The following is a 24,000-nucleotide window of genomic DNA, read 5'->3' on the forward strand; positions in this document are numbered from 1 at the left end:
AGTTATCTGTATTATATAGTTATATTTACACATGTCAGATATCTGTATTATCTAGTTATATTTACACATGTTCGTTATCTGTATTATCTACTTATATTTACATGTCAGATATCTGTATTATCTAGTTATCTGTATTATATAGTTATCTGTATTATCTAGTTATATTTACACATGTTAGTTATCTGTATTATCTAGTTATATTTACACATGTTAGATATCTGTATTATATAGTTATCTGTATTATCTAGTTATATTTACACATGTTAGTTATCTGTATTATCTAGTTATATTTACACATGTTAGTTATCTGCATTATCTAGTTATCTGTATGATCTAGTTATCTGTATTATCTAGTTATATTTACACATGTTAGTTATCTGTATTATCTAGTTATATTTACACATGTCAGATATCTGTATTATCTAGTTATATTTACACATGTTAGTTATCTGTATTATCTAGTTATATTTACATGTCAGATATGTGTTATCTAGTTATATTTACACATGTTAGATATCTGTATTATATAGTTATCTGTATTATATAGTTATATTTACGCATGTTAGTTATCTGTATTATCTAGTTATATTTAGATGTCAGATATCTGTATTATCTAGTTATATTTACACATGTTGGATATCTGTATTATCTAGTTATATTTACACATGTTGGTTATCTGTAGTATCTAGTTATATTTACACATGTTAGTTATCTGTATTATCTAGTTATCTGTATTATCTAGTTATCTGTATTATCTAGTTATATTTACACATGTTAGTTATCTGTAGTATCTAGTTATATTTACACATGTTAGATATCTGTATTATCTAGTTATCTGTATTATATAGTTATATTTACACATGTCAGATATCTGTATTATCTAGTTATATTTACACATGTTAGTTATCTGTATTATCTACATGTCAGATATCTGTATTATCTAGTTATCTGTATTATATAGTTATATTTACACATGTTAGTTATCTGTATTATCTAGTTATCTGTATTATATAGTTATATTTACACATGTTAGTTATCTGTAAAAGCGTCTGCTAAATGGCATATATTATTATTATTATTATTATTATTATTTACACATGTTAGATATCTGTATTATCTAGTTATCTGTATTATATAGTTATCTGTATTATCTAGTTATATTTACACATGTTAGTTATCTGTATTATCTAGTTATATTTACACATGTTAGATATCTGTATTATCTAGTTATATTTACACATGCTAGTTATCTGTATTATCTAGTTATCTGTATTATCTAGTTATATTTACACATGTTAGTTATCTGTATTATCTAGTTATCTGTATTATATAGTTATCTGTATTATCTAGTTATATTTACACATGTTAGTTATCTGTATTATCTAGTTATCTGTATGATCTAGTTATCTGTATTATCTAGTTATATTTACACATGTTAGTTATCTGTATTATCTAGTTATTGTTACACACGCAAAAATGTGCGTGTGTGGGTGGGTGGGTATATGTGAGTGTGGGTGGGTGGGTGTATGTGCGTGTGTGTGAGTGTGGGTGGGTGGGTATATGTGCGTGTGTGTGAGTGTGGGTGGGTGGGTGTATGTGCGTGTCTGTGAGTGTGAGTGCGTGTGTGTGAGTGTGGGTGGGTGGGTGTATGTGCGTGTCTGTGAGTGTGGGTGGGTGGGTGTGAGTGTGGGTGGGTGGGTGGGTGTATGTGCGTGTCTGTGAGTGTGGGTGCGTGTGTGTGAGTGTGGGTGGGTGGGTGTATGTGCGTGTCTGTGAGTGTGGGTGGGTGGGTGTGAGTGTGGGTGGCTGGGTGTATGTGCGTGTCTGTGAGTGTGGGTGGGTGGGTGTGAGTGTGGGTGGGTGGGTGTATGTGCGTGTCTGTGAGTGTGGGTGCGTGTGTGTGAGTGTGGGTGGGTGTATGTGCGTGTCTGTGAGTGTGGGTGCGTGTGTGTGAGTGTGGGTGGGTGGGTGTGAGTGTGGGTGGGTGGGTGTATGTGCGTGTCTGTGAGTGTGGGTGCGTGTGTGTGAGTGTGGGTGGGTGGGTGTATGTGCGTGTCTGTGAGTGTGGGTGCGTGTGTGTGAGTGTGGGTGGGTGGGTGTATGTGCGTGTCTGTGAGTGTGGGTGCGTGTGTGTGAGTGTGGGTGGGTGGGTGTGAGTGTGGGTGGGTGGGTGTGAGTGTGGGTGTATGTGTGTGTGGGTGGGTGGGTGGGTGGGTGTGAGTGTGGGTGTATGTGTGCGTGCGTGTGTATTCTTACATGGTGGGCAGGAAGACGGTATCTTTAGCACGGTGTTGTAATGCTGCCAGCTTGGCCAACTGCTGCAGCTGCTGCTCACTGGCTTTACTCTGAGGAACCACACTCAGCAAGGCCTTTAGATAGTCTGGTAACACCTAGAACATAGAACACAGGCCTTTAGATAGTCTGGTAACACCTAGAACACAGGCCTTCAGATAGTCTGGTAACACCTAGAACATAGAACACAGGCCTTTAGATAATCTGGTAACACCTAGAACATGGAACACAGGCCTTTAGATAGTCTGGTAACACCTAGAACATGGAACACAGGCCTTCAGATAGTCTGGTAACACCTAGAACATAGAACACAGGCCTTTAGATAGTCTGGTAACACCTAGAACATAGAACACAGGCCTTCAGATAGTCTGGTAACACCTAGAACATAGAACACAGGCCTTCAGATAGTCTGGTAACACCTAGAACATAGAACACAGGCCTTCAGATAGTCTGGTAACACCTAGAACATAGAACACAGGCCTTTAGATAGTCTGGTAACACCTAGAACATAGAACACAGGCCTTCAGATAGTCTGGTAACACCTAGAACATAGAACACAGGCCTTTAGATAGTCTGGTAACACCTAGAACATAGAACACAGGCCTTCAGATAGTCTGGTAACACCTAGAACATAGAACACAGGCCTTCAGATAGTCTGGTAACACCTAGAACATAGAACACAGGCCTTTAGATAGTCTGGTAACACCTAGAACATAGAACACAGGCCTTCAGATAGTCTGGTAACACCTAGAACATAGAACACAGGCCTTTAGATAGTCTGGTAACACCTAGAACATAGAACACAGGCCTTTAGATAGTCTGGTAACACCTAGAACATCCTGGACTTCCTGTAGTGTTGTTACACCTGGGTATAATGCATCATAGTGTTATACCTGGTTATAATGCATCATAGTGTTGTTATACCTGGTTATAATGCATCATAGTGCTGTTATACCAGGTTGTAATGCATCATAGTGTGATTCCTGGTTATAATGCATCATAGTGTTATTATACCTGGTTATAATGTATCATAGTGCTGTTATACCTGCCTGTAATACATCATAGTGTTGTTATACCTGGTTATAATGCATCGTAGTGTTGCTATACCTGGTTATAATGCATCATAGTGTCGTTATACCTGCCTGTAATACATCATAGTGTTGTTATACCTGGTTATAATGCATCGTAGTGTTGCTATACCTGGTTATAATGCATCATAGTACTGTTATACCTGCCTGTAATACATCATAGTGTGATACCTGGTTATAATGCATCATAGTGTCGTTATACCTGCCTGTAATACATCATAGTGTGATACCTGGTTATAATGCATCATAGTGTTGTTATACCTGGTTATAATGCATCAGTGCTGTTATACCTGCCTGTAATACATCATAGTGTGATACCTGGTTATAATGCATTGTAGTGTTGTTATACCTGGTTGTAATACATCATAGTGTTGTTATACCTGCCTGTAATACATCATAGTGTTATACCTGGTTATAATGCATCATAGTGTTGCTATACCTGGTTATAATGCATCATAGTACTGTTATACCTGCCTGTAATACATCATAGTGTGATACCTGGTTATAATGCATCATAGTGTCGTTATACCTGCCTGTAATACATCATAGTGTGATACCTGGTTATAATGCATTGTAGTGTTGTTATACCTGGTTGTAATACATCATAGTGTTGTTATACCTGCCTGTAATACATCATAGTGTTATACCTGGTTATAATGCATCATAGTGTCGTTATACCTGCCTGTAATACATCATAGTGTGATACCTGGTTATAATGCATCGTAGTGTTGCTATACCTGGTTATAATGCATCATAGTCCTGTTATACCTGCCTGTAATACATCATAGTGTGATACCTGGTTATAATGCATTGTAGTGTTGCTATACCTGGTTATAATGCATCGTAGTGTTGCTATACCTGGTTATAATGCATCATAGTGTTGTTATACCTGGTTATAATGCATCATAAGGCAGAGCTGGTTATTATACCTGGTTATAATGCATGGTGACACAGAGCTGGTTATTATACCTGGTTATAATGCATGGTGACACAGAGCTGGTTATTATACCTGGTTATAATGCATGGTGACACAGAGCTGGTTAATATACCTGGTTATAATGCATGGTGACACAGAGCTGGTTATTATACCTGGTTGTAATGCATGGTGACACAGAGCTGGTTATTATACCTGGTTGTAATGCATGGTGACACAGAGCTGGTTATTATACCTGGTTATAATGCATGGTGACACAGAGCTGGTTATTATACCTGGTTGTAATGCATGGTGACACAGAGCTGGTTATTATACCTGGTTATAATGCATGGTGACACAGAGCTGGTTATTATACCTGGTTATAATGCACCATAGTGTGATACCTGGTTATAATGCATCATAGTGTTATTATACCTGGTTATAATGCATCATAGTGTTGTTATACCTGGTTGTAATGCATCATAAGGCAGAGCTGGTTATTATACCTGGTTGTAATGCATGGTGACACAGAGCTGGTTATTATACCTGGTTGTAATGCATGGTGACACAGAGCTGGTTATTATACCTGGTTATAATGCATGGTGACACAGAGCTGGTTATTATACCTGGTTATAATGCACCATAGTGTGATACCTGGTTATAATGCATCATAGTGTTATTATACCTGGTTATAATGCATCATAAGGCAGAGCTGGTTATTATACCTGGTTATAATGCATCATAAGGCAGAGCTGGTTATTATACCTGGTTATAATGCATGGTGACTCAGAGCTGGTTATTATACCTGGTTATAATGCATGGTGACACAGAGCTGGTTATTATACCTGGTTATAATGCATGGTGACACAGAGCTGGTTATTATACCTGGTTATAATGCATGGTGACACAGAGCTGGTTATTATACCTGGTTATAATGCATGGTGACACAGAGCTCGTTGTCAAATTTAAGCGGCTGTGTCCAGATGACCCTCCTGAACCACAGGCTGTAGTTACTGTCCACTGGCTCCGCCTCCGTAGTAATGTCCAGGATGTACTCCCTCTTATTGAGGGGACGGACATTCTGACCTGCAGGCAGAAAGACACGTTACTCGACCCGCTTTCAGCTTTTACCCTTTGTGTTGTGTGTGTGTGTGTGTGTGTGTGTGTGTGTGTGTGTGTGTGTGTGTGTGTGTGTGTGTGTGTGTGTGTGTGTGTGTGTGTGTGAGGCTCACCTCGGTGTGTGACCACAAATACAGCGTACTCATCCATGGCCTCCAGTCTGTGCAGTCCCATGTCATTGCATAGCTCCTCTATAGCATCCAGAGACACCTACACACACACACACACACACACACACACACACACACACACACACACACACACACACACACACACACACACACACACACACACACACACACACACACACGCAATTTGAAAACAGGCCTATCCTACGACACTGATGTGTGTGTGTGTGTGTGTGTGTGTGTGTGTGTGTGTGTGTGTGTGTGTGTGTGTGTGTGTGTGTGTACTCACTGAGCAGGTCTTGATTTTGAGGTGTCTCTCGATGCCGCCTGGTAGGAGGAACAACTGTCTCTTGGAGCTCCGCCCAGCCTGCACATCCAATCACAGGGCACAGACAGATAACCAATCAAAGAGCAAGGCAATCAGAGAGGAGACCTGTGATTGGTTGAGGAGATACTGAGACCGACGAGCATAGCTTTGAGCCCTGTGTGTGTGTGTGTAGTGTGTGTAGTGTGTGTAGTGTGTGTGTGTGTGTGTGTGTGCGTGTGTGCGTGTGTGCGTGTAGTGTGTGTGTGTGTGTGTGTGTGTGTGTGTGTGTGTGTGTGTGTGTGTGTGTGTGTGTGTGTGTGTGTGTGTGTGTGTGTGTGTGTGTGTGTGTGTGTGTGTGTGTGTGTGTGTGTGTGTGTGTGTGTGTGTGTGTGTAGTGTGTGTGTGTGTGTGTGTGTGTGTGTGTGTGTGTGTGTGTGTGTGTGTGTGTGTGTGTGTGTGTGTGTGTGTACCATGATGGCCTTCAGCTCCATGCTGTTGGGGTGTTCGATTCTTCCTCCGTACTGGAAGGTTCTCCTCAGGTTCTGCTCACACGCCTTGGCTATACCTGTCAATCAACAACAACAGCCAATCACACGCCTTGGCTATACCTGTCAATCAACAACAACAGCCAATCACACGCCTTGGCTATACCTGTCAATCAACAACAACAGCCAATCACACGCCTTGGCTATACCTGTCAATCAACAACAACAGCCAATCACACGCCTTGGCTATACCTGTCAATCAACAACAACAGCCAATCACACGCCTTGGCTATACCTGTCAATCAACAACCACAGCCAATCACACGCCTTGGCTATACCTGTCAATCAACAACAACAGCCAATCACACGCCTTGGCTATACCTGTCAATCAACAACCACAGCCAATCACACGCCTTGGCTATACCTGTCAATCAACAATCACAGCCAATCACACGCCTTGGCTATACCTGTCAATCAACAACAACAGCCAATCACTAGAGCGAGCAGGCAGGCAGACACAGACAGACAGACAGACAGACAGACAGACAGACAGACAGACAGACAGACAGACAGACAGACAGACAGACAGACAGACAGACAGACAGACAGACAGGTATAACAGACATCCTGACTGGTAGGGAGGGTTATAGATATAGTTAGGGTACCTTGGTAGTGGACTACAGGACTAGAGCAGACAGACAGGTATAACAGACATCCTGACTGGTAGGGAGGGTTATAGATATAGTTAGGGTACCTTGGTAGTGGACTCCAGGACCAGAGCAGACAGACAGACAGGTATAACAGACATCCTGACTGGTAGGGAGGGTTATAGATATAGTTAGGGTACCTTGGTAGTGGACTACAGGACTAGAGCAGACAGACAGGTATAACAGACATCCTGACTGGTAGGGAGGGTTATAGATATAGTTAGGGTACCTTGGTAGTGGACTACAGGACTAGAGCAGACAGACAGACAGGTATAACAGACATCCTGACTGGTAGGGAGGGTTATAGATATAGTTAGGGTACCTTGGTAGTGGACTACAGGACCAGAGCAGACAGACAGGTATAACAGACATCCTGACTGGTAGGGAGGGTTATAGATATAGTTAGGGTACCTTGGTAGTGGACTACAGACAGACAGACAGACAGGTATAACAGACATCCTGACTGGTAGGGAGGGTTATAGATATAGTTAGGGTACCTTGGTAGTGGACTACAGGACTAGAGCAGACAGACAGACAGGTATAACAGACATCCTGACTGGTAGGGAGGGTTATAGATATAGTTAGGTACCTTGGTAGTGGACTACAGGACCAGAGCAGACAGACAGGTATAACAGACATCCTGACTGGTAGGGAGGGTTATAGATATAGTTAGGGTACCTTGGTAGTGGACTCCAGGACCAGAGCAGACAGACAGGTATAACAGACATCCTGACTGGTAGGGAGGGTTATAGATATAGTTAGGGTACCTTGGTAGTGGACTACAGGACCAGAGCAGACAGACAGGTATAACAGACATCCTGACTGGTAGGGAGGGTTATAGATATAGTTAGGGTACCTTGGTAGTGGACTACAGGACTAGAGCAGACAGACAGGTATAACAGACATCCTGACTGGTAGGGAGGGTTATAGATATAGTTAGGGTACCTTGGTAGTGGACTACAGGACTAGAGCAGACAGACAGGTATAACAGACATCCTGACTGGTAGGGAGGGTTATAGATATAGTTAGGGTACCTTGGTAGTGGACTACAGGACCAGAGCAGACAGACAGGTATAACAGACATCCTGACTGGTAGGGAGGGTTATAGATATAGTTAGGGTACCTTGGTAGTGGACTACAGGACCAGAGCAGACAGACAGGTATAACAGACATCCTGACTGGTAGGGAGGGTTATAGATATAGTTAGGGTACCTTGGTAGTGGACTACAGGACTAGAGCAGACAGACAGGTATAACAGACATCCTGACTGGTAGGGAGGGTTATAGATATAGTTAGGGTACCTTGGTAGTGGACTACAGGACCAGAGCAGACAGACAGGTATAACAGACATCCTGACTGGTAGGGAGGGTTATAGATATAGTTAGGGTACCTTGGTAGTGGACTACAGGACCAGAGCAGACAGACAGGTATAACAGACATCCTGACTGGTAGGGAGGGTTATAGATATAGTTAGGGTACCTTGGTAGTGGACTACAGGACCAGAGCAGACAGACAGACAGGTATAACAGACATCCTGACTGGTAGGGAGGGTTATAGATATAGTTAGGGTACCTTGGTAGTGGACTACAGGACTAGAGCAGACAGACAGGTATAACAGACATCCTGACTGGTAGGGAGGGTTATAGATATAGTTAGGCTTGACAGTGGACTACAGGACCAGAGCAGACAGACAGGTATAACAGACATCCTGACTGGTAGGGAGGGTTATAGATATAGTTAGGTACCTTGGTAGTGGACTACAGGACCAGAGCAGACAGACAGACAGGTATAACAGACATCCTGACTGGTAGGGAGGGTTATAGATATAGTTAGGGTACCTTGGTAGTGGACTACAGGACCAGAGCAGGCAGACAGGTATAACAGACATCCTGACTGGTAGGGAGGGTTATAGATATAGTTAGGGTACCTTGGTAGTGGACTACAGGACTAGAGCAGACAGACAGGTATAACAGACATCCTGACTGGTAGGGAGGGTTATAGATATAGTTAGGGTACCTTGGTAGTGGACTCCAGGACCAGAGCAGACAGACAGGTATAACAGACATCCTGACTGGTAGGGAGGGTTATAGATATAGTTAGGGTACCTTGGTAGTGGACTCCAGGACCAGAGAGCAGACAGACAGGTATAACAGACATCCTGACTGGTAGGGAGGGTTATAGATATAGTTAGGTACCTTGGTAGTGGACTACAGGACCAGAGCAGACAGACAGACAGGTATAACAGACATCCTGACTGGTAGGGAGGGTTATAGATATAGTTAGTAGACTCCAGACAGGTATAACAGACATCCTCTGGTAGGGAGGGTTATAGATATAGTTAACTGTGGACTAGAGGACCAGAGCAGACAGACAGGTATCAGACATCCTGACTGGTAGGGACCCTATAGATATAGTTCGGGATGGTAGTGGACTACAGGCCAGAGCAGACAGACAGGTATAACAGACATCCTGTCTGGTAGGGAGGGGATATAGTTAGGTACCTTGGTAGTGGTCAGGATATAGCACTAACCAGGTATATACATCCTGAGTCAGGGTTATAGATATAGTTAGGGTACCTTGGTAGCCTCCAGCCTCTGACAGACAGACTGTCCTGACTGGTAGGGAGGTTAGATATAGAGGTCAGTGGTCAGATAGACACTAACAGACATCCCTATATACAGTCAGGATGTAGAGTGGACTCCAGACTAGAGCTCAGACAACTGTCCCTGACTGGTAGGGAGGTCAGAGGTCAGATGGATACACTAGAGCAGACCTATAACAGACATCCTCAGGATATAGATATAGTTAGGGCCTCCAGACCTCTCAGACAACTGACATCCTGACTGGTAGGGAGGGTTATAGATATAGAGGTCAGAGTGGATACAGGACTAACAGACAGACTATAACAGACATCCTCTGGTAGGGAGGGTTATAGATATAGTTAGGGTACCTTGGTAGTGGACTCCAGGACCCAGACAGACTGATAACAGACATCCCTGGTAGGAGGGTTATAGATATAGAGGGTGGACTACAGGACTAGAGCAGACAGACAGACAGGTATAACAGACATCCTGACTGGTAGGGAGGGTTATAGATATAGTTAGGGTACCTTGGTAGTGGACTACAGGACTAGAGAGCAGACAGACAGGTATAACAGACATCCTGACTGGTAGGGAGGTTATAGATATGCTTTATCACCTGGCAGTGGACTACAGGACCAGAGCAGACAGACAGGTATAACAGACATCCTGACTGGTAGGGAGGGTTATAGATATAGTTAGGGTACCTTGGTAGTGGACTACAGGACTAGAGCAGACAGACAGACAGGTATAACAGACATCCTGACTGGTAGGGAGGGTTATAGATATAGTTAGGTACCTTGGTAGTGGACTACAGGACCAGAGCAGACAGCAGGTATAACAGACATCCTGACTGGTCATAGATATAGTTAGGTAGCTAGAGACTACAGGAGACACAGACAGACTTCATCCTGACTGGTAGGGAGGGTTATAGATATAGTTCCCTTGGTAGTGGACAGGACTAGAGCAGACACAGGTATAACAGACATCCTGACTGGTAGACTATAGATATAGTTAGGGTACCTTCAGTGGACCAGGACTCAGACTCCATCCTGACTGGTAGGGAGGGTTATAGATAGCTAGAGGGTACCTTGGTAGTGGACACAGACTAGAGCAGACAGACAGACAGGTATAACAGACATCCTGACTGGTAGGAGGGTTATAGATATAGTTAGGGTACCTTGGTAGACCAGAGCAGACAGACAGACAGGTATAACAGACATCCTGACTGGTAGGGAGGGTTATAGATATAGTTAGGGTACCTTGGTAGTGGACTCCAGGACTAGAGCAGACAGACAGACAGTATAACAGACATCCTGACTGGTAGGGAGGGTTATAGATATAGTTAGGGTACCTTGGTAGTGGACTACAGGACCAGAGCAGACAGACAGACAGGTATAACAGACATCCTGACTGGTAGGGACTATAGATATAGTTAGGTACCTTGGTAGTGGACTACAGGACCAGAGCAGACAGACAGGTATAACAGACATCCTGACTGGTAGGGAGGGTTATAGATATAGTTAGGTACCTTGGTAGTGGACCAGGACTAGAGCAGACAGACAGACAGGTCAGACATCCTGACTGGTAGGGAGGGTTATAGATATAGTTAGGTACCTTGGTAGTGGACTCCAGGACCAGCACAGACAGACAGGTATAACAGACATCCTGACTGGTAGGGAGGGTTATAGATATAGTCAGGGACCTTGGTAGTGGACTACAGGACCAGAGCAGACAGACAGACAGGTATAACAGACATCCTGACTGGTAGGGAGGGTTATAGATATAGTTAGGGTACCTTGGTAGTGGACTACAGGACTAGAGCAGACAGACAGACAGGTATAACAGACATCCTGACTGGTAGGGAGGGTTATAGATATAGTTAGGGTACCTTGGTAGTGGACTACAGGACCAGAGCAGACAGACAGGTATAACAGACATCCTGACTGGTAGGGAGGGTTATAGATATAGTTAGGGTACTTGGTAGTGGACTACAGGACCCAGACAGACAGGTATAACAGACATCCTGACTGGTAGGGAGGGTTATAGATATAGTTAGGGTACTTGGTAGTGGACTCCAGGACTAGAGCAGACAGACAGACAGGTATAACAGACATCCTGACTGGTAGGGAGGGTTATAGATATAGTTAGGGTACCTTGGTAGTGGACTACAGGACCAGAGCAGACAGACAGACAGGTATAACAGACATCCTGACTGGTAGGGAGGGTTATAGATATAGTTAGGTACCATACTCCAGGACCAGAGCAGACAGACAGACAGGTATAACAGACATCCTGACTGGTAGGGAGGGTTATAGATATAGTTACCATACCTTGGTAGTGGACTCCAGGACAGAGCAGAGCAGAGACAGGTATAACAGACATCCTGACTGGTAGGGACTATAGATATAGTTAGGGTACCTTGGTAGTGGACTCCAGGACCAGAGCAGACAGACAGACAGGTATAACAGACATCCTGACTGGTAGGGAGGGTTATAGATATAGTTAGGGTACCTTGGTAGTGGACTACAGGACCAGAGCAGACAGACCATAACAGACATCCTGACTGGTAGGGAGGGTTATAGATATAGTTAGGTACCTTGGTAGTGGACTACAGGACCAGAGCAGACAGACAGGTATAACAGACATCCTGACTGGTAGGGAGGGTTATAGATATAGTTAGGGTACCTTGGTAGTGGACTACAGGACTAGAGCAGACAGACAGACAGGTATAACAGACATCCTGACTGGTAGGGAGGGTTATAGATATAGTTAGGTACCTAGTCATAGAGCAGACCATACAGGTATAACAGACATCCTGACACTGAGACTAGAGGACACACAGACAGACAGGTATAACAGACATCCTGACATACCTGGTTCATCAGACCAGACTCAGACAGGTATAACAGACATCCTGACTGGTGTTATAGATATAGTTAGTACACACAGACCAGAGCAGTAGACAGGTATAACAGACATCCTGACTTAGGGAGGGTTCAGAGTTATACCTTCCTCCTCAGGACCAGAGCTAGAGACAGACAGACACATAACAGACATCCTGACTGGTAGGGAGGGTTATAGATATAGTTAGGGTCTTGGTAGTGGACTACAGGACTAGAGCAGACCATATAACAGACATCCTGACTGGTAGGGAGGGTTATAGATATAGTTAGGTACCTTGGTAGTGGACACAGACAGAGCAGACAGACAGACAGGTATAACAGACATCCTGACTGGTAGGGAGGGTTATAGATATAGTTAGGGACCATACTCCAGGACAGAGCAGACAGACAGGTATAACAGACATCCTGACTGGTAGGGACTTCATCTTTAGGGACCATGGACTCTCACTGCAGACAGACAGACACACAGACATCCTGACAGTTAGTACTTCACTCAGAGACAGACAGACAGGTATAACAGACATCCTGACTGGTAGGGAGGGTTATAGATATAGTTAGGGGTACCTTGGTAGTGGACTACAGGACCAGAGCAGACAGACAGGTATAACAGACATCCTGACTGGTAGGGAGGGTTATAGATATAGTCAGGGACCAGTGGACCCTCAGAGCAGACAGCTAGAGACATCCTGACTGGTAGGGAGGGTTATAGATACAGTTAGGGACTTCAGTGGACTTCATCAGACCATACAGGTATCAGACATCCTGACTGGTAGGGAGGGCTAGTTAGGGACTTGGTAGTGGACACAGACACAGACAGACAGGTATAACAGACATCTGACTGGTCATCAGATATAGTTAGGTACCTTGGTAGTGGACTCACTAGAGCAGAGACAGGTATAACACAGACTGGTACAGTAGATATAGTTACTTGGTAGTGGACTTAGAGCAGACAGACAGGTATAACAGACATCCTGACTGGTAGGGAGGGTTATAGATATAGTTAGGTACCTTGGTAGTGAACCCCAGGACCAGAGCAGACAGACAGGTATAACAGACATCCTGACTGGTAGGGAGGGTTATAGATATAGTCAGGACCATGGACTCCCAGGACCAGAGCAGAGACAGGTATAACAGACATCCTGACTGGTAGGGAGGGTTATAGATATAGTAGGGTACCTTTGGACTCCAGGACCAGAGCAGACAGACAGACAGGTATAACAGACATCCTGACTGGTGAGGGTTATAGAGACACCTTGGTAGACACAGGTAGAGACTTCAGGTATAACAGACATCCTGACTGGTAGGGAGGGTTATAGATATAGTTCACCTTGGTAGTGGCTCCAGGACCAGAGCAGACAGACAGACAGGTATAACAGACATCCTGACTGGTAGGGAGGGTTATAGATATAGTTAGGGACCTTGGTAGTGGACTCCAGGACTAGAGCAGACAGACAGGTATAACAGACATCCACTGGTAGGGAGGGTTATAGATATAGTTAGGGACCTTGGTAGTGGACTCCAGGACTAGAGCTAGAGACAGACAGGTATAACAGACATCCACTGGTAGGGAGGGTTATAGATATAGTCAGGGTACCATGGACTCCAGGACTAGAGCAGACAGACAGGTATAACAGACATCCTGACTGGTAGGGAGGGTTATAGATATAGTTAGGGTACCTTGGTAGTGGACTCAGGACCAGAGCAGACAGACAGACAGGTATAACAGACATCCTGACTGGTAGGGAGGGTTATAGATATAGTTAGGGTACCTTGGTAGTGGACTACAGGACACACAGACAGACAGGTAACAGACATCCTGACATCAGACCATACTACCTGAGCTAGTGGACTACAGACCAGAGAGACAGACAGGTATAACAGACATCCTGACTGGTAGGGAGGTTATAGATATCAGGGACCAGTGGACTCCAGGACTAGAGCAGACAGACATAACAGACATCCTGACTGGTAGGGAGGGTTATAGATATAGTTAGGGTACCTTGGTAGTGGACTCCAGGACTAGAGCAGACAGACAGGTATAACAGACATCCTGACTGGTAGGGAGGGTTATAGATATAGTTAGGTACCTTGGTAGTGGACTCCAGGACTAGAGCAGACAGACAGGTATAACAGACATCCTGACTGGTAGGGAGGGTTATAGATCTAGTTTCAGTCAGACCAGAGCAGACAGACAGACAGGTATCAGACATCCTGACTGGTAGGGAGGGTTATAGATATAGTTAGGGTACCTTGGTAGTGGACTCCAGGACAGAGCACAGACAGACAGGTATAACAGACATCCTGACTGGTAGGGAGGGTTATAGATATAGTTAGGTACCTTGGTAGTGGACTCCAGGACTGAGCTAGACAGACAGACAGGTATAACAGACATCCTGACTGGTAGGGAGGGTTATAGATATAGTTAGGGTACCTTGGTAGTGGACTCCAGGACTAGAGCAGACAGACAGACAGGTATAACAGACATCCTGACTGGTAGGGAGGGTTATAGATATAGTTAGGGTACTTGGTAGTGGACTCAGGACCAGAGCAGACAGACAGACAGGTATAACAGACATCCTGACTGGTAGGGAGGGTTATAGATATAGTTAGGGTACCTTGGTAGTGGACTCCAGGACAGCAGACAGACAGACAGGTATAACAGACATCCTGACTGGTAGGGAGGGTTATAGATATAGTTAGGGTACCTTGGTAGTGGACTACAGGACTAGAGCAGACAGACAGGTATAACAGACATCCTGACTGGTAGAGGGTTATAGATATAGTTAGGGTACCTTGGTAGTGGACTACAGGACTAGAGCAGACAGACAGACAGGTATAACAGACATCCTGACTGGTAGGGAGGGTTATAGATATAGTTAGGGTACCTTGGTAGTGGACTCAGGACCAGAGCAGACAGACAGACAGGTATAACAGACATCCTGACTGGTAGAGGGTTATAGATATAGTTAGGGTACCTTGGTAGTGGACTCCAGGACAGAGCAGACAGACAGGTATAACAGACATCCTGACTGGTAGGGAGGGTTATAGATATAGTTAGGGTACCTTGGTAGTGGACTACAGGACCAGACAGACAGGTATAACAGACATCCTGACTGGTAGGGAGGGTTATAGATATAGTTAGGGTACCTTGGTAGTGGACTACAGGACCAGAGCAGACAGACAGTATAACAGACATCCTGAGAGGGTTATAGATATAGTTAGGGTACCAGTGGACTACAGGACCAGAGCAGACAGACAGGTATACTCTCACTGACAGAGCAGACAGACAGGTATAACAGACATCCTGACTGGTAGGGAGGGTTATAGATATAGTTAGGGTACCTTGGTAGTGGACTACAGGACCAGAGCAGACAGACAGACAGGTATAACAGACATCCTGACTGGTAGGGAGGGTTATAGATATAGTTAGGGTACCTTGGTAGTGGACTCCAGGACTAGAGCAGACAGACAGACAGGTATAACAGACATCCTGACTGGTAGGGAGGGTTATAGATATAGTTAGGGTACCTTGGTAGTGGACTCCAGGACCAGAGCAGACAGACAGACAGGTATAACAGACATCCTGACTGGTAGGGAGGGTTATAGATATAGTTAGGGTACCTTGGTAGTGGACTACAGGACTAGAGCAGACAGACAGACAGGTATAACAGACATCCTGACTGGTAGGGAGGGTTATAGATATAGTTAGGGTACCTTGGTAGTGGACTCCAGGACCAGAGCAGGCGTCCAACAGGAACGTTAACAGGAAGGGCTTCAGGACCTGAACAGCGTGGAACGCAGTCAGGATGTAGAGTAGCCTCCAGCCTCTCTGACAACTGTCCCTAGAGGTTAGAGGTCAGAGGTCAGATATACACTAACCCTATAACAGTCAGGGTGAGAGTGGCCTCCAGCCTCTCTGACAACTGTCCCTAGAGGTTAGAGGTCAGATATACACTAACCCTATTACAGTCAGGATGTAGAGTAGCCTCCAGCCTCTCTGACAACTGTCCCTAGAGGTTAGAGGTCAGAGGTCAGATATACACTAACCCTATAACAGTCAGGATGTAGAGTAGCCTCCAGCCTCTCTGACAACTGTCCCTAGAGGTTAGAGGTCAGAGGTCAGATATACACTAACCCTATAACAGTCAGGGTGTAGAGTGGCCTCCAGCCTCTCTGACAACTGTCCCTAGAGGTTAGAGGTCAGAGGTCAGATATACACTAACCCTATAACAGTCAGGATGTAGAGTGGCCTCCAGCCTCTCTGACAACTGTCCCTAGAGGTCAGAGGTCAGATATACACTAACCCTATAACAGTCAGGATGTAGAGTAGCCTCCAGCCTCTCTGACAACTGTCCCTAGAGGTTAGAGGTCAGAGGTCAGATATACACTAACCCTATAACAGTCAGGATGTAGAGTAGCCTCCAGCCTCTCTGACAACTGTCCCTAGAGGTCAGAGGTCAGATATACACTAACCCTATAACAGTCAGGATGTAGAGTAGCCTCCAGCCTCTCTGACAACTGTCCCTAGAGGTTAGAGGTCAGATATACACTAACCCTATAACAGTCAGGATGTAGAGTAGCCTCCAGCCTCTCTGACAACTGTCCCTAGAGGTCAGAGGTCAGATATACACTAACCCTATAACAGTCAGGATGTAGAGTAGCCTCCAGCCTCTCTGACAACTGTCCCTAGAGGTTAGAGGTCAAGGTTAGAGGTTAGAGGTCAATGTTAGGTTCTTACGTTTTGGAGCTGGTGTTTCCTGTGACCTGCTTCATCACCTGGCAGTAGACTTCATCTTTCATCAGACCATACTCCCCACTGAGCTAGAGACACACAGACAGTTGACTTCATCTTTCATCAGACCATACTCCCCACTGAGCTAGAGACACACAGACACAGTAGACTTCATCTTTCATCAGACCATACTCCTCCTCACTGAGCTAGAGACACACAGACACAGTAGACTTCATCAGACCATACTCCTCACTGAGCTAGAGACACACAGACACAGTAGACTTCATCAGACCATACTCCTCACTGAGCTAGAGACACACAGACACAGTAGACTTCATCAGACCATACTCCTCACTGAGCTAGAGACACACAGACACAGTAGACTTCATCTTTCATCAGACCATACTCCTCCTCACTGAGCTAGAGACACACAGACACAGTAGACTTCATCTTTCATCAGACCATACTCCTCACTGAGCTAGAGACACACAGACACAGTAGACTTCATCAGACCATACTCCTCACTGAGCTAGAGACACACAGACACAGTAGACTTCATCAGACCATACTCCTCACTGAGCTAGAGACACACAGACACAGTAGACTTCATCAGACCATACTCCTCACTGAGCTAGAGACACACAGACACAGTAGACTTCATCAGACCATACTCCTCACTGAGCTAGAGACACACAGACACAGTAGACTTCATCAGACCATACTCCCCACTGAGCGAGCGTGTGTGTGTGTGTGTGTGTGTGTGTGTGTGTGTGTGTGTGTGTGTGTGTGTGTGTGTGTGTGTGTGTGTGTGTGTGTGTGTGTGTGTGTGTGTGTGTAAAACAGTGAGTGAGTGAGTGAGTGAGTGAGTGAGTGAGTGAGTGAATGTGTGAGTGAGTGTGTGAGTGAGTGTGTGAGTGTGTGAGTGAGTGAGTGAATGTGTGAGTGAGTGAGTGAATGTGTGAGTGCGTGAGTGAGTGTGTGAGTGAGTGAGTGTGAGTGTGTGAGTGAGTGAGTGAATGTGTGAGTGAGTGAATGTGTGTGTGTGAATGTGTGAGTGAGTGAATGTGTGTGTTGTGAGTGCGTGAATGTGTGAGTGTGTGAGTGTGTACCTTTAGGATCGTTGAGACCATGTCAGAGTGGTGAGTCTCCCATGTGTGTGAGTGAATGAGTGTGTGAGTGAGTGAGTGTGTGTGTGAGTGAATGAGTGAGTGAGTGTGTACCTTTAGGATCGTTGAGACCAGGTCCTGTTCTGTCTGTCCCTTCAGAGGGTAGTCTCCCATGAACTTCATCACAGCTGCAGAGTGAAGAAGGTGAGAGGTTACAGGTTAAAGAGCAGAAACAAGCAGACAGTCACATGACATGTTCCATGACAACCACGCCAGACCTCCACATCCGGCTTCTTCACCTGTGGGATCGTCTGAGACCGGCCACCTGGACAGTAGGTTTGACAACCCAGAATTTCTGCACCCAGAAATCATCTCAGGGAAGGTCATCTGACTGCCAGGGTTGACCCTCACCAGGGTCTGGACCTGACTGCAGTTCGACCCTCACCAGGGTCACCAGGGACCTCTGCAGTTCGACCCTCACCAGGGTCTGGACCTTCAGTTCGACCCTCACCAGGGTCACCACCTGACTCAGTTCGACCCTCACCAGGGTCTGACCTGACAGTTCGACCCTCACCAGGGTCTGGACCTGACTGCAGGACCCTCACCAGGGTCGACCTGACTGCAGTTCGACCCTCACCAGGGTCTGGACCTGACTGCAGTTCGACCCTCACCAGGGTCTCGACCTGACTGCAGTTCGACCCTCACCAGGGTCTGGACCTGACTGCAGTTCGACCCTCACCAGGGTCACGACCTGACTGCAGTTCGACCCTCACCAGGGTCTGACCTGACTGCAGTTCGACCCTCACCAGGGTCTACGACCTGACCAGGGTCTGGACCTGACAGTTCGACCCTCACCAGGGTCTGGACCTGACTGCAGTTCGACCCTCACCAGGGTCTGGACCTGACTACAGTTCGACCCTCACCAGGGTCTGGACCTGACTGCAGTTCGACCCTCACCAGGGTCTGGACCTGACTGCAGTTCGACCCTCACCAGGGTCTTGACCTGACTGCAGTTCGACCCTCACCAGGGTCTGGACCTGACTGCAGTTCGACCCTCACCAGGGTCTGGACCTGACTGCAGTTCGACCCTCACCAGGGTCACGACCTGACTGCAGTTCGACCCTCACCAGGGTCTCTGACTGCAGGGTCACCAGGGTCTCCACCTGACTGCAGTTCGACCCTCACCAGGGTCTTGACCTGACTGTAGTTCGACCCTCACCAGGGTCTCGACCTGACTGCAGTTCGACCCTCACCAGGGTCTTGACCTGACTGCAGTTCGACCCTCACCAGGGTCTGGACCTGACTGCAGTTCGACCCTCACCAGGGTCTCCACCTGACTGCAGTTCGACCCTCACCAGGGTCTGGACCTGACTGCAGTTCGACCCTCACCAGGGTCACGACCTGACTGCAGTTCGACCCTCACCAGGGTCTGGACCTGACTGCAGTTCGACCCTCACCAGGGTCTGGACCTGACTGCAGTTCGACCCTCACCAGGGTCTGGACCTGACTGCAGTTCGACCCTCACCAGGGTCTTGACCTGACTGCAGTTCGACCCTCACCAGGGTCTGGACCTGACTGCAGTTCGACCCTCACCAGGGTCTGGACCTGACTGCAGTTCGACCCTCACCAGGGTCTGGACCTGACTGCAGTTCGACCCTCACCAGGGTCTCCACCTGACTGCAGTTCGACCCTCACCAGGGTCTGGACCTGACTGCAGTTCGACCCTCACCAGGGTCTGGACCTGACTGCAGTTCGACCCTCACCAGGGTCTGGACCTGACTGCAGTTCGACCCTCACCAGGGTCTGGACCTGACTGCAGTTCGACCCTCACCAGGGTCTGGACCTGACTGCAGTTCGACCCTCACCAGGGTCTGGACCTGACTGCAGTTCGACCCTCACCAGGGTCTGGACCTGACTGCAGTTCGACCCTCACCAGGGTCTCCACCTGACTGCAGTTCGACCCTCACCAGGGTCTCCACCTGACTGCAGTTCGACCCTCACCAGGGTCTCCACCTGACTGCAGTTCGACCCTCACCAGGGTCTCCACCTGACTGCAGTTCGACCCTCACCAGGGTCTCCACCTGACTACAGTTCGACCCTCACCAGGGTCTCGACCTGACTGCAGTTCGACCCTCACCAGGGTCACGACCTGACTGCAGTTCGACCCTCACCAGGGTCACGACCTGACTGCAGTTCAACCCTCACCAGGGTCACGACCTGACTGCAGTTCGACCCTCACCAGGGTCACGACCTGACTGCAGTTCGACCCTCACCAGGGTCTCGACCTGACTACAGTTCGACCCTCACCAGGGTCTCCACCTGACTGCAGTTCGACCCTCACCAGGGTCTCCACCTGACTGCAGTTCGACCCTCACCAGGGTCTTGACCTGACTACAGTTCGACCCTCACCAGGGTCTGGACCTGACTGCAGTTCGACCCTCACCAGGGTCTGGACCTGACTGCAGTTCGACCCTCACCAGGGTCTGGACCTGACTGCAGTTCGACCCTCACCAGGGTCTGGACCTGACTGCAGTTCAGCCCTCACCAGGGTCTGGACCTGACTGCAGTTCGACCCTCACCAGGGTCTGGACCTGACTGCAGTTCGACCCTCACCAGGGTCTTGACCTGACTGCAGTTCGACCCTCACCAGGGTCTCCACCTGACTGCAGTTCGACCCTCACCGGGGTCTGGACCTGACTGCAGTTCAACCCTCACCAGGGTCACGACCTGAACCCTCACCAGGGTCTCCACCTGACTACAGTTCGACCCTCACCAGGGTCTGGACCTGACTGCAGTTCGACCCTCACCAGGGTCTGGACCTGACTGCAGTTCGACCCTCACCAGGGTCTGGACCTGACTGCAGTTCGACCCTCACCAGGGTCTGGACCTGACTGCAGTTCGACCCTCACCAGGGTCTCCACCTGACTGCAGTTTGACCCTCACCAGGGTCTGGACCTGACTGCAGTTCGACCCTCACCAGGGTCTCCACCTGACTGCAGTTCGACCCTCACCAGGGTCTTGACCTGACTACAGTTCGACCCTCACCTGGGTCTGGACCTGACTGCAGTTCGACCCTCACCAGGGTCTGGACCTGACTGCAGTTCGACCCTCACCAGGGTCTTGACCTGACTGCAGTTCGACCCTCACCAGGGTCTGGACCTGACTGCAGTTCGACCCTCACCAGGGTCTGGACCTGACTGCAGTTCGACCCTCACCGGGGTCACGACCTGACTGCAGTTCGACCCTCACCAGGGTCTGGACCTGACTGCAGTTCGACCCTCACCAGGGTCTTGACCTGACTGCAGTTCGACCCTCACCAGGGTCTGGACCTGACTGCAGTTGACCCTCACCAGGGTCTCCACCTGACTGCAGTTCGACCCTCACCAGGGTCTCCACCTGACTGCAGTTCGACCCTCACCAGGGTCTGGACCTGACTGCTGTTCGACCCTCACCAGGGTCTGGACCTGACTGCAGTTCGACCCTCACCAGGGTCTGGACCTACTGCAGTTCGACCCTCACCAGGGTCTGGACCTGACTGCAGTTCGACCCTTACCAGGGTCTGGACCTGACTGCAGTTCGACCCTCACCAGGGTCTGGACCTGACTGCAGTTCAACCCTCACCAGGGTCTGGACCTGACTGCAGTTCGACCCTCACCAGGGTCTGGACCTGACTGCAGTTCAACCCTCACCAGGGTCTGGACCTGACTGCAGTTCGACCCTCACCGAGGGTCTCCACCTGACTGCAGTTCGACCCTCACCAGGGTCTGGACCTGACTGCAGTTCGACCCTCACCAGGGTCTGGACCTGACTGCAGTTCGACCCTCACCAGGGTCTGGACCTGACTGCAGTTCGACCCTCACCAGGGTCTCCACCTGACTGCAGTTCGACCCTCACCAGGGTCTGGACCTGACTGCAGTTCGACCCTCACCAGGGTCTGGACCTGACTGCAGTTCGACCCTCACCAGGGTCTGGACCTGACTGCAGTTCGACCCTCACCAGGGTCTGGACCTACTGCAGTTCGACCCTCACCAGGGCCTGGACCTGACTGCAGTTCGACCCTCACCAGGGTCTGGACCTGACTGCAGTTCGACCCTCACCAGGGTCTGGACCTGACTGCAGTTCGACCCTCACCAGGGTCTGGACCTGACTGCAGTTCGACCCTCACCGGGGTCTGGACCTGACTACAGTTCGACCCTCACCAGGGTCTGGACCTGACTGCAGTTCGACCCTCACCAGGGTCTGGACCTGACTGCAGTTCAACCCTCACCAGGGTCTCCACCTGACTACAGTTCGACCCTCACCAGGGTCTGGACCTGACTGCAGTTCGACCCTCACCAGGGTCTGGACCTGACTGCAGTTCGACCCTCACCAGGGTCTGGACCTGACTGCAGTTCGACCCTCACCAGGGTCTCCACCTGACTGCAGTTCGACCCTCACCAGGGTCTCCACCTGACTGCAGTTCGACCCTCACCAGGGTCTCCACCTGACTGCAGTTCGACCCTCACCAGGGTCTCGACCTGACTGCAGTTCGACCCTCACCAGGGTCTCCACCTGACTGCAGTTCTGATCCACCCCAGATACTGACTGGTTCTGATCCACACCAGATAATGACTGGTTCTGATCCACCCCAGATACTGACTGGTTCTGATCCACCCCAGATACTGACTGGTTCTGATCCACACCAGATACTGACAGGTTCTGATCCACCCAGATACTGACTGGTTCTGATCCACACCAGATACTGACTGGTTCTGATCCACACCAGATACTGACTGGTTCTGATCCACACCAGATACTGACTGGTTCTGATCCACCCCAGATACTGACTGGTTCTGATCCACCCCAGATACTGACTGGTTCTGATCCACACCAGATACTGACTGGTTTTCTGATCCACCCCAGATACTGACTGGTTCTGATCCACACCAAATACTGACTGGTTCTGATCCACCCCAGATACTGACTGGTTCTGATCCACCCAGATACTGACTGGTTCTGATCCACCCCAGATACTGACTGGTTCTGATCCACCCCAGATACTGACTGGTTCTGATCCACCCCAGATACTGACTGGTTCTGATCCACCCCAGATACTGACTGGTTCTGATCCACCCCAGATACTGACTGGTTCTGATCCACACCAGATACTGACTGGTTCTGATCCACACCAGATACTGACTGGTTCTGATCCACCCCAGATACTGACTGGTTCTGATCCACCCCAGATACTGACTGGTTCTGATCCACACCAGATACTGACTGGTTCTGATCCACACCAGATACTGACTGGTTCTGATCCACACCAGATACTGACTGGTTCTGATCCACCCCAGATACTGACTGGTTCTGATCCACCCCAGATACTGACTGGTTCTGATCCACCCCAGATACTGACTGGTTCTGATCCACCCCAGATACTGACTGGTTCTGATCCACCCCAGATACTGACTGGTTCTGATCCACCCCAGATACTGACTGGTTCTGATCCACCCCAGATACTGACTGGTTCTGATCCACCCCAGATACTGACTGGTTCTGATCCACCCCAGATACTGACTGGTTCTGATCCACCCCAGATACTGACTGGTTCTGATCCACACCAGATACTGACTGGTTCTGATCCACACCAGATACTGAC

General features: G+C 48.0%; 1 protein-coding gene across 1 annotated transcript in view; it reads right to left on the reverse strand.

Moving 5' to 3' along the window:
- Positions 1-24,000, reverse strand: part of LOC127928990 (unconventional myosin-XV-like) — a 48,617-nt gene that overhangs the window by 15,417 nt on the left and 9,200 nt on the right. Inside the window, exons 5-13 of the mRNA XM_052516639.1 lie at positions 18,477-18,550; positions 17,263-17,345; positions 17,160-17,210; positions 16,239-16,366; positions 6,318-6,412; positions 5,830-5,907; positions 5,526-5,622; positions 5,219-5,379; positions 2,257-2,390 (exon numbers count right to left, since the gene is read on the reverse strand). Of these exons, the coding sequence (XP_052372599.1) occupies positions 2,257-2,390; positions 5,219-5,379; positions 5,526-5,622; positions 5,830-5,907; positions 6,318-6,412; positions 16,239-16,366; positions 17,160-17,210; positions 17,263-17,345; positions 18,477-18,550 (901 nt within the window). The remainder of the gene's footprint in view (positions 1-2,256; positions 2,391-5,218; positions 5,380-5,525; positions 5,623-5,829; positions 5,908-6,317; positions 6,413-16,238; positions 16,367-17,159; positions 17,211-17,262; positions 17,346-18,476; positions 18,551-24,000) is intronic.

This window comes from Oncorhynchus keta, unplaced genomic scaffold (assembly GCF_023373465.1).
Source record: "Oncorhynchus keta strain PuntledgeMale-10-30-2019 unplaced genomic scaffold, Oket_V2 Un_scaffold_5244_pilon_pilon, whole genome shotgun sequence".
Taxonomy (NCBI): Eukaryota; Metazoa; Chordata; class Actinopteri; order Salmoniformes; family Salmonidae; genus Oncorhynchus; species Oncorhynchus keta.